The sequence below is a fragment of the Arachis hypogaea genome, chromosome 14, assembly GCF_003086295.3.
Source record: "Arachis hypogaea cultivar Tifrunner chromosome 14, arahy.Tifrunner.gnm2.J5K5, whole genome shotgun sequence".
NCBI classification, from domain to species: domain Eukaryota; kingdom Viridiplantae; phylum Streptophyta; class Magnoliopsida; order Fabales; family Fabaceae; genus Arachis; species Arachis hypogaea.
The window spans coordinates 130357606-130374180 of record NC_092049.1 but is presented as its reverse complement, the minus strand read 5'-3'; the positions used below and the strand labels follow the sequence as shown (position 1 = coordinate 130374180).

Sequence of the window (16575 nt, the reverse complement as noted above, 5' to 3'; positions counted from 1 at the left end):
TGTGTGAAGAGTTTGGAAAACTCATGACTAGTGAGTTTGAGATGAGTTTAATGGGAGAGCTAACTTTCTTTCTTGGCCTCTAAATCAAACAAACTCCTAGTGGTACTTTTATTCACCAAGGAAAGTATGCTAAAGAATTAATCAAGAAATTTGGCCTAGAAAACTCCAAACCAATGGGAACTCCAATGCATCCAAACACTAAACTTGAAAAAGATGATAATGGCAAAGATGTGGATGAAACACGGTATAGAGGAATGATTGGTTCACTAATGTACCTTACCTCCTCTAGACCGGACATTGTCCAAAGTGTTGGTGTATGCTCGAGGTTTCAATCTCACCCAAAGGAATCCCACCTTACAGCCGTTAAACGCATCATTAGATACATTAAGGGAACTAGTGAGTATGGTTTATGGTATCCTAAATCTGATGATTTTTGTACAGTAGGGTTTTGTGATGCAAATTATGCGGGAGATAGAGTGGATAGAAGGAGCACCTCCGGCATGTGTTGCTTCCTTGGAAGCTCACTCAACATGTGGTCAAGTAAAAAACAAGCCACAGTGGCTCTATCCACAGCTGAAGCTGAATATATATCCGCATCTGCTTGTTGTTCACAATTAATTTGGTTAAAAACACAATTGGAAGATTACAAATTAAAGATCAATAGTATACCCTTATTTTGTGATAACATGAGTGCTATAAATATTTCAAAAAATCCTGTTTTGCACTCAAGAACTAAGCACATTGAGATCAAATATCATTTTATTAAAGAACATGTGCAAAAGGGTACTATTGATATTCAATTTGTAAAATCTGAAGAACAACTTGCTGATATTTTTACAAAATCCCTCTGTGAAGACAGATTCTGTTTGTTAAGAAAAAGCTTGGGAATGTTTGATTTAAGCTCTGTTGAAAATTTATGAAATTCTGACTCTGTTCAGTTTTGTCTCGTAGGAATGGACGAGATAAAAATAAATGCATGCTGGGAGAGCTGTGATTAAGGGGGAGACTGCGCAGAAATAAATTTCTATGGGCCCCACTAAATCTCTTTGACCCCACTCTGACCGTTTTGTTAGTTCCTCACCTTTTTGAAAATCAAAAATCTCTTAGTTGTCTTATCATATCTAGTTGAAAGAGGTATAATGTCAAAACAAATATTTTCTTCTACCTAATCCCTTGATTCTAGGCAACAACTTTTCAGTCTAATTCAAATAAAAGGAAACCACCTTGGTCAATAACCGCCCAACTTGTGCATTACCTCCCTCCCCTCACCACTCTTCAAACCAACACACATATTCATATACATTCTTCATACTCTTCATCCCAATCACCTCCATCGAAACAAACCACAACCATGCAAAGGAAGGTGATAGCCCAGAAAACTTCAAGAAGAAGAAAAACCGAAAAGAACAAGGAACCAATAATGGAAGAAGAAGAAGAGGACTCTTACACCTCACCTCCTCCCTCACCACCGAAGAAGACAACCCATGGCCAAAGCTCACAAAAGAAGAAAAGCTTCGTGTTACACAACATAAGGGAACCGGCCAACTTGGAATCATTGGATTTCAAAAATAAGTTCAACAGGCCTCATTCACATTTTGATCCAGTAAGATTCAATTCATGTGCCTCTTATGAGCTCCACAAGGAAGTATTGGAGAAGCGTCGCTTATGTGCCACACACTTAGTGAACCTGGACTCACTTGCAGCCAAAAGAATGAACTTTTCTTCTCTGTTTGATAATCTTCAATGGACACCACTGCTTCATATCCAAAAACCGGTTTATCCCGTTTTGGTCCGCGAGTTCTATGCCAACATGCGACTAATGGATGGCGTCATTCACTCCTATGTGAAGGGAGCTCACATAATCCTTGATAATGCAAGCCTTGGGATGGCTCTGGACTACAAAGAAAAGGGACCAAGGGTTTACATGTCCAAGAAATGGGATTTACAGGTTGGGATCACTTACCAGATGGCTTTAAATCAAACCTGCGAAAGTCTCTCTAGAATGGATGGCTCAAATCCAACTCTCAAGGAGCTCGGTCCAGATAAGACAATTCTCCTCTACAAACTCATATCTCATGTTCTCCTACCACAAAGTGGTTCACGCCTCCGGGTAACAGCCTCTGACTTTCTTGTCCTTTTTGCTCTTGTTACTTCCTCTCAAATTTCCTTTGCATATCTTATGATAAGGCATATGTGGGAATCTGTAAAGAATACAAAAAGGGATAGTCTTCCATATGGCATGTTTCTCACCAGCATCTTTGAATATTTTGAAGTTAATCTAACAAATGAAGCTATTGAGAATAAGGTTTCATTTATAAAAGGAAAAGGAGTTTCAAGCACCAAAGGAAAATGAGATGGGACTGGTAACAAGAATGCTGACTCTGAATCAGGAGTACAATTTCTCGGTTGACTCGTGTTTTCTGAATTCTGGTGCTATTCGGTTCTTTTTGAACTTTTGTTGGGTTGGATACTCTTATAACTCTGAGATACCCTGTGATACTCTGTTTTGTTTGATTATATTTTGGATATTTTGTTTGTTATCTCAAATCTGTTTGCAGGTGCCCCTTTGATGACAAAAGGGGGAGAAAGTGCTAAAATTGAAACTGAAATTCAGGGGATGAAATTCTCTCTTGAGAATTCATGATCACCCTTGACAGAATAATTCACTTGATGCTTGATTAATGCCTCTGTTTTGATTATAATTGTGATCTGTTTTGAATATATGACTGCCTGTTTGGTTTTCTTGTAAATAGACTTGATAAATACTCTTTTTTTTTGGCAGTTTCTTTAAGCATTAAGTATGAAAATAATTGTTGAAAGTTGCTGTGATCATGCCTTGATTGAAGATATTTTCTCACCATAAGTATGTTGCTTTGCTTTGAATGGAAAATTTTTTTTTCAAAAGAATTTTGGTTGAATTGTTTGAGCAGAAAATCAATTTATTGATAACAAATGAGTTTTGTATATCATTCAATTCTGCTCATAAATCAAGCATTTAGCATCATGTAATGAATATGCTAAATAACATTGTTGTTTGAGGCTTGATTAAAATGTTACAGTTTAGTGCTTCCCTTGGTAAAATAAGCATACATTAAGGGGGAGCCATGTGACATTTAGAAAGGGGGAGAAATTCATATTCAAAAGGAGTATTCTTTACTCAATCTTTAAATTTTTCTCCATTTCAATTTTAATAATGTTTGTCATCAAGGGGGAGATTGATGAGTTTGGAAAACTCTATTTTAATTTTGATGATGAACAAACATTATTAAAATAATAAAATACAAAATTATTAATTTAATTTTTATTTAACATATGTTAATTAATAATTTTGTTGCAGGTTTTATTAATTGGGCCGAAAATAAAATTCTGGTGCAAACCCAATTGTATAAAAAATATTCAGCCTTGATTTAATGCAAAAAATATATAATGAGTATGGCTGAATTAATTTTGGGCCGAAACAATATAAATTGACAACCCCAAAGTGTTAATATTAGCTCAGCTTTGAAACAAAAATGTCCAAATCAATTGTGGCTGAAGCTAGTTATGATTATGGGCCAAATTAATTTTGTTATTGTTACAAGCCCAAGATTTTGCTAAGTGATCCAATGCTTGATCCAAAAATTCATCAGAAAAGTAAATGTTACCATTTGCCTTAAGCTTTCCAACGGATTCCATTTCTTTCTTTGAATGGATTTCAAATTTAATTTGTTAGCATTGGGAACATGAGAGAGAATTTGACTTTGATTTGATGGAAATCATTATGCTTCACGCTACTCCACCTAAGGAAGTAAAAGCAACCTTTTCTCAATTAATTTTGTTTATTTCATTAAATTGCTTTTCTTCCAAGAATGTTTCTTCTCTCTCATCTCTTTCTTCTCTTCGGTCATTAACCAGAAAACCATGGAAGCTACATTAAGCTACCAAAAGGAAGGAAAAGCAAGTCTAAAGACCATCATGATAATGGCAAGAAAACATAAAAAATGTAGTGGCTAAGATCTTCAACCATGAATGATAAGATATGGTGATGAGATCTTGGCTTCTTCATACCAAAAATGGTAGAAGGAGATTCGGCCAGCATGGAGAAGATTCTTGGAGGCATGGCTTGTCTCTGATTCTACTCAACCACCACAGGAAGTAGCTAGAGTGGCGAAGTGATGGAAGAGGCAGAGATTGGAGCAGATGAAGCCATCATCATCATGAAGCATCAAAGGCCAGAAATCCATCTTGGAGAGCAAGCCAAGGATGGAGCGCTCAGATTGATGAAGAGTGATGACCAAGGAAGGACTAGAGGTATTTGCATGTTGGTTTTTGCATGGGTTACCTCTTCTCTCTTTCTGGCCGAACCGGTTACAAGTAAAGGAAAAGAAGTTAAGCTTGGTTTGTTTTGGTTTCAACTGTGGAGGCTTCACTCTTCTATAAAAAGGGTGAACAGCCATAGTTTGAAGCAAGGAGTTAGAAGTAAGCATTGAGAGTGCAAGGCACAAAAGTCTCAGAGCTACCTAAACTTACAGATTTTCTTCTCCTTCAATGTATTCTGTTTTGTATTTTTCTGTTTAATTTTGTCATGTCTTGAGTCTCATGGAAAAAGGCAAACAGTGAGGTTTGTAAGAAAAAGCCATAGAGCGAAAAAAGGCAGAGAGTGCAAAATTAAAAGAAAAAGCCATAGATGTCTTAGAATTCCTTTGTTCATCTATGTTGTGTTTCATGATTCTGTGGGAATCCCCTTGTAAGTTGGGTTAGCACTTTACAGTCTGTAATCAGGAAGATTATAGTGAAATTCCATCATTGTTGTGATGGAGACTGGATGTAGGCTGCACTGCACTTAGCAGCTGAACCAGGATATATCTGAGTGTAGTTTTCTCTCTCTTCTACTCCATTTCTGTTTCTGCTGCACAGGAGCTAAAACCAAAAATATCTCGTGCCAAGTGACGAAACAAAAAATAAAAGTCTCGTGGCTAAGGACGAGACAAAAATAAAAAAAAGTCTCCTCAAAGACCAAAAAGTGTAATTGAAACAAAAAAGGCCTAAGATTCAACCCCCTTCTCTTAGCCACTGAAAACCATCAAAAATAAAAAAAAAATATAGGAAGTCAATTCTAATATAAGCCAATTCAATCTAATTTCCTTTTATTTCTAATTTTAAAATTCTAATAATTAGGATAGTGAAATCTATGCTTATTCGAGAAGACCATGGCAAAGAACATCTATTAACTTTCCTGCATGTAAACGGTCTTTGGTGGTGCGCAATGGCAAAGGACTCATCACCAAGAGGATGCTAAATGACGCAGCTGAATTTGTGCGGTATCCAGGTTCTTACCTTTACATTCTCTGTTCAGTTGATGACTACTTTATCAATGAATTTTGCCTTGATTGCATTGAACTATTAGTTGAGGACACTCGACATGGTAGTGTTGAAATATTGAGTTCGGTGGCACGTTAGGTGATTGATTCTTGGTCATATGTACCTGTCCTTGCTTGAAGTTGAAGCTGCCACAAATGCTTCCTCACAAGTGGGTAATTTATTCTATGTTTGGATCTTTCTGTATTGGTTAGAGTTAACTGTTAACAATCTATCAATTGGTAATTTGGTATGCTATATGTTTGATTTGAGGAAAATATATAAAGTAAGCATTTATGTATCTGTAAAGATGATCTTGTCGTAATTGTTTTCAGAAAATTGATATGAAAATACTTTTCTTACGTCTTGATCTTGGCTCTGGGATTCACTTTTGTTGAACAAAAGAATGATATGAAATATGATACAATATGACATGATAAAAAATTATTTTATCTGAAATATAATACTAGTAAGTTTCTAAACATACAGTAATCTGATCAACAAGCCAGGAAACAAGTCATATAAAATCCATAGTGAAAGTTGAGATGTCTAGGAGACAAAATGTGGAAGCATGAATTTAGTGACAGAGTTCCTTCCTACATATTCTTGGGAGGTCCAGTCAATTATTAATAGGAAGAGTGTTAGGAGGCCAGCAGATTGTATGATTCGTAGCCATCAATTAGCCATCAATAGTGTTTTTAATGGTGCGAGATTTCATCTAATGATAGAGAACTACTTATTTTTCTTTTACTGGCTAAGTGCTGGCCAGAATTTAATAAAAGTGCTGGCTCCCTAGACTTTCTCTTATTGATAGTGATGGGAAGGCGAAAAAGTGAGGAAGGCAATTCCCTCACAGCCGTTCCCTCTAAACATAGCCTGGATAACTGTTTCATGCACTCCCCGAATTCTGGTCTATTTTCAAAACTCCGGCAGTCCTTTAGAATTAACTCCTTGAGGGATGTCATATACAGTATTCCCGGAAAAGTTTTAAGACTTATACACTTGCTTAAGTCCAACAGAACAAGATTCTCATGTAGTACAAGGGATGGATGAACCTCTCTGAGGTCTGGACAGTCACCAAGAATAAGTGTTTCAAGAATAGGAGTCCCAGAAAAGTCAGGTGTTTCCTTTAAATACCATGAATGACTCAAATTCAAGTATTTCAGGTTTCCAAGAAACTGGTCAAAAAAAAAAAAGGAAAATATTTAAAAGGAATACTAATCTTAGATAAAAGGGTCAGGTCAGTATGATTAAATTTAATAGAGCGCTTAAAGAAAGGGTCTTTACCTTTTTCCCAAGCCAAAGTTCCTCAATTCTGCTAAATCGTAGTTCAATTTCAGCAAATTCATGTTCTGTTTCTGCAAGGGGTAGTGTTTTCAAAGGACATCTCCACCAGTGCAGAACTTTTAATGTGCTAGGAAGGCAAGGAAGGTCGGATGGAGGTTCCACTTCCACTTCCACACCACATAATATGAGAAGTTTTGACAGCTTTAGTTTGGAGAAGGCTTCAAATCTCAAATGCTCCTCATAACTTGAGTGTAGCACTATACTTTGAATTGCTTCAGTTCCCTACACAGAAATCAAAGCAAACAAAAATATTTTATGCATTTATTCTGTATTTTAATTTAATTCCACATTTGGCTAAATTAACACCATTTTGTGCATTCTATTTTGTGCATTCTATAGTTGAGAAAAAACGATACATACCCTCTTTTGAGCAAGTACAGAATTAAGATCCTCGTAACACCACAATCTGCTACGCTTACTAGGATCATTTGGAGATTCTTGAATTACAATTTGTTTGCCCATTTCTTCAACCAGATCATGCATCACCAATTGATCATATTTATTTATAGTGACCAATGATTTGTTAATCAAAATATCAAGACCAATTTCAACCTGATAACCACATCCTTTTAATTTCCTTGTTACATCACCTATCTGATATCCTTTAAAGAAACAAGCAATATCTAGAAAAATATCTTTTTCCATATCATCTAAACCATCATAGCTTATTTTCAATACATCAATAATTTCAGAATGTGAAAAATGCTTTATTTTTTCAATAGCACTATGCCAAACCTCAATACCTCTACCATTAAGATAGGAACCCAATACTTTAAGTGCCAATGGGAGACCACCGCTGTATTTGACCACTTCTTTGGACAACTCCAAAAACTCTTCTGAAGGTTTTGGCAGGTTAAAAGCTTCTAAAGAAAAGAGGTTAAGGGCTTCACTTTCCATTAACCCTTCAACGTTATAAGTTTTATGCACCTCTTCCTTTAGCACCATTAAGTCTCTAGTTGTAATTATTATTCTGCTTCCAGGACCAAACCAATCTTGCTCCCCAGCCAAATCCTTTAATTGTTTTTCATGATTTACATCATCAAGAACAAGAAGTACCTTTTTGAGACGTAAAGAGTTTTGAATTATTGTCCTCCCATCATACTTATTATGAACAGCATTTGAACTTATATTCATTTGTTTAAGAAGTTCCTTTTGTATGTCAGTAATATCTTTTTTCTCGCATTGCTCCCTAACGTCGGCAAGAAAGCAAGTAACTTCAAAATTATATCGAATGGTTTCAAAGACTGCTCTAGCAATAGTGGTCTTACCCATGCCACCCATTCCCCATATGCCTATAAAGCGAACATCATTCAATCCAAGGCCAATTAGAGTAATCACTTGTTCCACTCTTGAATTAATCCCCACAAAATTCTTCATTGAAGATGGCAACTTAGAAATCAATATTTCAAATATATGTTGAGCAATATTTTTCACAAGTCCTGCTTCGTCCCTGTCCAGGGAAAGAGAATTTCTTTGTAAGTCTAGCAACACATAAGAAAAATAAAGCAACAACTTTTATTATAAAAAAGAAATTATATTATATAAATCATCATAAAATTAAAAACTCTTGATATCTATTTATGCCTATTAAGAAACAAAAAAGAATAATGCAATATATATTTTTGAGAAATACTCCAAATTATAATTAGTTCTTAAAAATTTTTTAATAATAGATTTTAATTTTAAACAAATTTTAATTATTAAATTAGTATTCAATTTTTGTTTTGATAGACAAATCAATTTTCACAAAACATTATTTGTCTCTATGAAAAAAGTAAAAAACTAATCTTAGAATTTTAAAAAATTTTAGAAATCATAATGTTTGTTATTAAATAACGATATGTATTGTTTTGTTTAACTTTTTAACTAAAATTTAATACAAGAATTAATGTCTAATAAAATATAAAATTAGAGACTGATTTAATAGTTAAAATTTGTTAAAAATTATTTTTTTTTACAAAAAATCTTTTTTGGAATTAATTTGGATTATTATGCTGTATTTTTAGTATTTATTATCAATATCATTCTATCTATTTTTATCATATAAAAGTTAATACAAATCTATTATATAAAATGAACTTATGACATATTGGTTTTTATGATTGTGTCAGGCCAATAATTTTATATAGATGGTAATTTTATAATTTTACAAAATAAAAATAAAAAATTTCTATATAATAATGATACAAAAATAATTAAATTTAATAGCTATTATTATTCTATTAAATTAAAAAATAACAATTAAATATAATTAATATCTATATTAAAACTATAATAATAATTTTCACATTAATTATAAATATTAAACTATATACAAATTACAAATATTTTTATAAATGAGTCAAAAAGTTTAACATTAATCCACTTATTATCTCATTAATTTTTAAATATTAATATTATTTAAATTAATTCCATTGTGGTATCATATATTATTTTATTATGAGATCTTTATTTAATATGTAATTCAAGAAAGAAAAATGTGGTAGACGAAAATAACCATAATTATTATTTCATTATTATATTTAAACTCAATTTTATAGTAATTCGTTCGTAGTGTGATTGTATCCACGTTGAAGAAGAAAAGAAATTATTCCATGTATTACTATAAACTCTAATTCAAATATTTATTTTTTCAAAAAAAAAAACATCTATTAAAGATTGATTTGTCTAACTGAATGAAAAAAATAAAAAGCTAATTATTTGACAATAAATTTTTTCTAAGAACGAAAATTATGAATGTAGGGTAGATCCGTAGATATGGTTTAAATCTATTTTGCAAAACAAATCATAGGAACCAGAATATAATTTGTTACTATTTAATTTTACTTTTCAATTAAAAATTGATATGTATATAGAAAAAAATTTAAACATTATGGCTAATTTTTAGTATACTGTTACCATCGTTGCTTAAATATTGCATTCTATTTGCTTTAGAAAAATATTTAAAATGTAGTATTACAAAATAATAATACTATTATATAATGTTAAGAGTAATAATATGTCTTATCGATCTTAAATTTTTTTTAGTGAAACATTTTAATTATGCCATTTAGCGGAGCAATTTTAACAAGCAGATCTATGTTATTTGTTAAAAATGGAATCTATAATGATTGCAGTTTTGTTTAGATGGATATGGATCTAAAAGTTTGAACATGTATAGCAGATAAATTGTAGTAATAACAAGAGTAATCAGTTAATGATTAGTTAGCTTACTGATTTTTGGAGGTCCAACCTTTAAGAGCAGCAACTTGTGTTAGCGCATCTCTCCATCTTTTGACCTTCTCACGGTCATGTCTCTCTTCGTGTTTTTTGAAAGCTTTCTCAAAGGTTCCTCTTTGGTGCCTCACATCACTAGGCTCCACACCGTAGTACACTGTCCGGATATGTAGCCCCAGTTTGTTGTTGCACTCCAAGATCTTTTGGAGCTCATCCAAGCACTGACTGGAGGAAGCGTAGTCTGGTGAGAAAACAATGACTGCAAACATCGATTGTTCAATTGCTTTCAGGAGTTCATCTGAAATAACATCGTCTTTGCGAAGTTTGTTATCATCTCTGTAGGTTGTGATTCCCTTTCTGTTGAGGGTGTTATAGAGATGGATAGTGAATTTTCCAGTGTCTTCACTCCTGAAACTCAAAAACACGTGATAGGTGCATGCTCTTGTTGGCAGTGGAATTGAACCAAAAGAGGACCCGGATGCCATATGTTAGAAGCTTCAAGATCTGAATTGTATGTGCAGCAGAAGATCCAAAAATTGTGTGTGGTTGAAGACTGAATCAGAAAGTTAACGAGATCGCTTAAGATAAAGTTGTGTGGAAGAGAGAAAGGAAAGTGAGGTGTACGCTGCTATGTGGGAATAATGAAGGAGACACGAAGCAATGAATACCCGAGTCAACGCAGGTACAGTTGGTTATACTCACTAGCAATTTATTATAAGATTTAATTTGGATGGACTCGTGCGTTGTGCGTTTTACACTGTGCAATCACTTTTATTGTTTTGAATGATTATTTACCTTAATCAATGTAAAATATGGTTATTTTTAGGTTTAATTATACTACAAATTCTTATAATTTTATTAAATTTTTATATTTTTTAATTAGATCTCTAAAAAATTTTTTTAAATTTAATCCCTCTCAACATTAAATGTAAAAAATGTACATAAATCATAAAATTATTTGTATACCCCTGTTTTCTACCTTCTTTATCACTTTTCTATTATTCATATTTTCTGAATCAAAAATATTATTTATATACTAAAATCAGTTACTAAAATCAGCCACCAATATATTTGTGTATAAATATATGTGTGGTTTAATTTATTTTCAACGTATATTTATATTTCAATATGTATTTTACACTGGTGGCTGATTTTAGTGTACACGTAGCATTACTCTTCCTGAATATATAGCTACTTTCTAAAATCTTCTCTCTCACAACTATGAAATAACAGTAATAATAAATAATCAATAATAAATAATAATGATAACACATTAATTAGTTCAATTTTCACCATTGCATGCAGCTACATCTTCCAACTCCGCCTATGTTACACTTGCGGTACATATCCGGTCCCAAACCCGGATAAAGGAGGAGGGTTGTGTTAGGTATTCGACAACCAACATAAAAATATAGTCGAACCCCATGACATGAATCAAAGACATTATTGTGCTAAAGCTAGGTCGTTGCCCGGAAGCAACGCGCTGTATGGCTCGAGTACGGTGTCAAAAGAGCAAGAACCGCTGCATCGGTGCCCAAATGTAGTGTTAAATGAGCAAGGGTTCTCACGTTTTCGTGAACGGACGAGGGTAAATAAACTAGTTCACAAAGTAAAAGGTAAAGGTCGAAGCGACAGAAGGTTGAGATTTGGGACATGGAACATAGACACTCTAACAGGAAAGTCCATGGAGGTGGTGGACACTATGACAAGGAGGAAGATTAACATTATGTGCCTACAAGAAACAAAATGGGTTGGTGCAAAGGCTAGAGAATTGGATACTTCTGGTTTTAAACTTTGGTATACAGGAAAGGTGAAGAATAGGAATGGAGTTGGAATAATTGTGGATAAGCAGTGAAAGAATGACGTAGTGGATGTCAAGAGGGTGGGAGATCGGATCATCTCTATCAAACTGGTGGTGGAGGGAGGTATTTTCCATGTGATTAGCACCTATGCACCGCAAGTGGGTTCGGACGAACAATACAAGATAAGGTTTTGGGAGGATCTAGAGAGTTTGGTTCAAGGCATACCTTTGGGAGATAAGATTTTCTTAGGAGGAGATTTAAATGGCCATGTTGGGAGAGAAGTGAATGGATATGGGAGTATTCACGGAGGCCATGGTTTCGGGGTGATCAATGCCGAGGGTAAAGTTATTTTGGACTTTTCCTCAACCTTTGATCTTCTCATCGCAAATACATGTTTTAAAAAGAGAGACGAACATCTTATAACCTATAAGAGTGGCATGACAAGCTCTCAAATCGACTTCTTCTTGTTGAGGAGAGTCGACCGAAAATTTTGCATTAACTGTAAAATTATCCCGGGAGATAGTTTGACAACACAATATAGGGTGCTCGTCATGGATTTTCGCGTTGAGCAAAAGTTGAGGAAAATACATCATACGAATAACCCAAAGACGAGGTGGTGGCGGATGAAAGGTGAGGAACAAAGAAGCTTCCTAAGACGGGTAGGAGAAAAGGTAAAGTGGGATGGGAATGGAAGCGCGGAAGAGATTTGGGGGGAGATGGCAGAAGTTATTAGAAGAACAGCAAAAGAAAATTTTGGTGAATCTAAAGGAATAGGACCAAGAGACAAGGAGTCCTGGTGGTGGAATGCAAGTATACAAGAAAAGATAAAGATAAAAAGGGAGTGTTTTAAAGAGTGGTCTTTATGCCGCAACGCAGATAACTGGGAAAAATATAAGGCGGCTAAGAAAGAGACAAAAGTGGCTGTAAGTGAAGCAAGAACAAGAGCATATGAGAGTCTCTACCAGTCTTTGGGCACGAAAGAAGGAGAAAAAGGTATATATAGAATCAGAAAGAGCCGGGAAAGAAGAACGAGAGACACTACAAGAAAAAGGCGTATTTGTAACAAAAAAAAATTGTTACAAAACGTCAAAATTTTGAAACAAAAGTTTTTTTGTAACAAAAAAAGGGGTCGTTGCAGTAAGTCCCGTTACAAAAAGTTTTTGTAACGAAAAATGGAACTGTTACAATTCAATATGATGTTTTGTAACAATTTTTTCTAATACAAAAAACCAGAAGCCGTTACAAAAGTGGTAACAAATTTTGATCTTCAAGGTATTTTTCGTGACAATCTATTTTTTCCTATCAAAAAATTTTGTTACAAAATATAACTTGATTTTGTAACATTTTTTTTCTTTAGTTACAAAAGTAAAATAATTATTTTGTAACATTTTTTTTAATTAACTAATATATTAACTATTTTATTAAGCAAATCTACATTTATATAATATGTAAAAACATACATAATTCAAACATGCCTCATTTAGCTAAAATTGTTTTAAAACAAAATAACATTAGTGAGTACATTGATTAGTTCTACAAGTTATATGTCTTGCACAAGTTCAACCAAAAATTAAAAGTTCTAACATAGATTAGTGTCTTTATGAATCAAAATATTCTTGAGCCCTCAAAGTAGCATGTGGTCACCATTTCAGCACTCCTATAAATAAGAAAATCTGAAACAAAAAGTTAGGTGCATAGTCAAAAGAAATATCTTGAGGCAATTAGAAATCATGTAGCAAACAAGGGTCTATTTTGACACAGAAATTCGTCAAATAGAACTTGTTTGCTCAAACAACACAATGCAGTTTAATTGAGCAACCAAATAGGACAACAACCAAATAGTGAATAACAAAACCTAAGCTTCCAGCTTCCAGTAACCAAAACAGTGAAGCACTTAACCGGATAATCAATCAATTGAGTTTAGCAACAGTTGAAAACCAAAAGCAATTAAATACCAACTCAATCAATTAATAGAATCAAAGATGAATATTGAAAACAGCTTAAGATAAATTTCGGCAGCATTTCAGCAGTAAATTTGCCTATTTCACAATTTCAATCAATCAATTCAAATTCCATATGAATTCTTTGAGAGTTAAAAACACAAAAAATCATAATAAATTCATAGGAAGGAAGTAAAATAAGCCAATTCCAACAAGAAAACATGAGGAAACAATTAAAATCAATCCAACCACCAAGAAGTAGAGCAGCACTCAGCAGAACAGCAATCAATGGCCCATCATACAGCACCCAAAATAGTAAAATGAACAAAGGTAATGGATTCAGGCAGCATTCTATTCATTGAAGTCAATAACCATTACACTTGCAAGCAGCAGGGGCACAGCAGTTTATCCATTAATTCAATAGAAAATCAATCAAGCCAAACTAAACGATTTCAGCAACAGATTTATCAATAAAACTAATCTCAGTTCAGCAACCATCATCTACTCCAACACAAACAACAATAACTCAGCAGCATTTTCTTTCTCATTGAATTTAACAATGATTCAACAAGCAAGCAATGAGGGAAAAAATCAGCAGTAACCAACAGCAAGTATAGAGCAGCAATAATAACTTAATGTGAGAAATTATTCAACAACAAATGCACACACAAATACAAGGATTACTTAAATGACTCATCATGCTTATCCACATAAGTCTGCAGTGAAACCACTTACCGTTTCACTTAAGAGGCTTGTAACAACAACTTTTTTATCAACTTCTTTCTCATTCTCCCTTTCAGGCTCACTGTCAGTACTGGTAAGAGGTGGAAGTGCTGAAGCACCAAACATGGCTTCATCATGAGCAGCTTGGATTTGTTCCTCCCTTCTTGCTTTGATAAGAAAATGAATTCGATCTATGTTTAGTCTTCCATACATAGATGATGCATGTATGTTAACAAGGAACAAAACTGACTATTTATGAATATAAGAAGAGGAATATACCTCTATTTTAGAATACCAGAAACTCTGGCCAATTTGCTTGACCAAGAAAGCATCATCTTCAGCCACTGTAAATAGGTGGACAAATACAATTAGTTCAATTAAGTTTCAGGCTTCAAGCCAAACCCCAAACCATTACTCATTATCATTTATAAGAAAAAATATCATTGGCATTCAATAATTAAAAGAATCACCATGACTAAGCAATGAACAATTAAAATCAGTAAGTATTGGTGGTATTAACAAGCACACAACAACAGTACTCAACATTGGATCAATTAAAAATGAAGTTTACATTATCAGGATTCAGGTTCATATCACTTCATTTGATTAATTAATTATCAATTGGAAGTGGAGCCCTGTTTTCATAAACCAGTTCAGAGTTTTCAGCAAACAATCGACCTTCCAAGTGACTTATCTAAGTCTACAAAACAGATATGAACATGAAACTTGTACTCACTTAAAATAGACTGGTAGATCTTTAAAATCCTTTTGAAATCAACTCAAAATTCTATTTAAATTAAAAGTTATAGCGTTTGGAAGTTGGTGCTGTAGAACCAGAAAACTAGAAAAATCTGCAGCAACTACTAAACTTTCAAAAATCATATCTTCCAAACCACTTGGCCAAATTCTCTGAAATTTTTATGGAATATTCAAGACACACTAAAGTTTTACAGAAAAATAGTTTCATCTAAAAATTAGTTCTGGAATACTCCCAAAAAGTCATTCGTTCTGCTGCCAATTATGCAGTTTTCTGCAGAAATTCTGCACAAAGTATTTCCAACAACCTCACATACCAATTCCTATATTCAAGCCTAGGATTCATCTAAAACCATATTTCTAACTTTCTTTTGACTAACCAAAGTTTTCCAAGAACTCTTAATTCAATATATCACAATTTCATATCATAGGTGCAACGTAACCATATTATCACAGCATCCATTCTTCAGCATCTCATCTATAACAACATATCTCAAGTTCTGATTCATAAAATCAATTTTCAGCAGCCATAGCAACATTCCATACACAAAATCAACATCAACAAGTACTAGCAGCAAGTATAACTTCAAAATAGACAACATCATCAATAATCATTACGTTAAATCATTAAACCAATCACCAATTACAGTTATGATTCAACTCAATACTAACAATTATTCACACAAAGCAATCATAAACCATTTACAGTTACTCATTTAATTTTATTAGCATTCATAACTTAAAACATTTATTTTTAAAACAAATCCCCTACCTCAGTTAGTCGAAAACCACAAAATTAAGCATGAGTTCAACTTCGTTCTAACCCGCAGCAGCAGCAATAGCCTTAAATCGGATCAGCAACGGCAATGCCAGTGAACAATTTGTAGTGGTATTGACATAACCCTAACATATTAACATCTTAGCATTCTCAATCAACCATGAAAACAGAACAGTAACAATAAGGGTTTTCGAACAAGGACAACTTACTAAAACTTGAAAGGAACAAACGACAGGGAGCAGCAGCAGTAATAGCTTTGTTTAAGCACAAGCAACCCCACGACCACCCATCACGGCAGCAGCGACTTCGGCACACAAGGAGGACAAAAAACAGAGACAAGACTTAGTAACTAACGAAGACAGTGGCTTCAGCAACAGCAGCGGCAACGACTCTCGCCAGTGACGGCGACGAGCTCTCGTAACGTTGACGGCGACTGGGTGCGGCGACGGTGACAGGATCGGCTTCCCCTCTCTCTCATCTTCGCGCACTGTCTTTCTCTCTTCGAAGTTCGACGGCGGCTGGTCATCGGCGGAGCACAACGGCTCCTCTTCTCCCTGGCGGCGTCTCTGGCTCGCAACGTGCTCTCTCTCCCTCGACGGTGGTAGCAGCGACGACGTCTCCCTTTTTTTCCCCCCTTCTCCTCTTCGCTCCCTCTGTTTCTTTCTTTCTTTATTTT

At 34.2% G+C, this 16575-nt stretch overlaps 1 protein-coding gene and 1 long non-coding RNA gene across 2 annotated transcripts; both read right to left on the bottom strand.

Annotated features, from left to right (window-relative positions):
• Nucleotides 1-5762: 5762 nt before the first annotated feature.
• LOC112744165 (TMV resistance protein N) lies at nt 5763-10598 on the bottom strand. Its single transcript, XM_025793689.3, has 4 exons — nt 9898-10598; nt 7045-8134; nt 6625-6906; nt 5763-6515 (listed from the first exon to the last, which is right to left on the bottom strand). Exons 1-4 carry the CDS (start codon nt 10383-10385, stop codon nt 6036-6038), a joined length of 2340 nt encoding a protein of 779 aa, XP_025649474.1. The 5' UTR covers nt 10386-10598; the 3' UTR covers nt 5763-6035.
• Nucleotides 10599-13171: 2573 nt separating this feature from the next.
• Nucleotides 13172-16575, bottom strand: LOC140178898 (uncharacterized). Its single transcript, XR_011871885.1, has 5 exons — nt 16109-16575; nt 15894-16024; nt 14645-14709; nt 14378-14532; nt 13172-13375 (listed from the first exon to the last, which is right to left on the bottom strand). It is a non-coding gene; the product is annotated as an uncharacterized lncRNA (long non-coding RNA).

Bases quoted from the DNA above. Each gene is read 5' to 3' on its own strand.
- LOC112744165 (XM_025793689.3), bottom strand. From the start codon at position 10,385: ATGGCATCCGGGTCCTCTTTTGGTTCAATTCCACTGCCAACAAGAGCA. The intron at 8,135-9,897 runs GTAAGCTAACTA...TTCCCTGGACAG, and splicing joins GGTTGGACCTCCAAAAATCA to GGACGAAGCAGGACTTGTGA. The intron at 6,516-6,624 runs GTAAAGACCCTT...TTTTTTGACCAG, and splicing joins AACTTTGGCTTGGGAAAAAG to TTTCTTGGAAACCTGAAATA.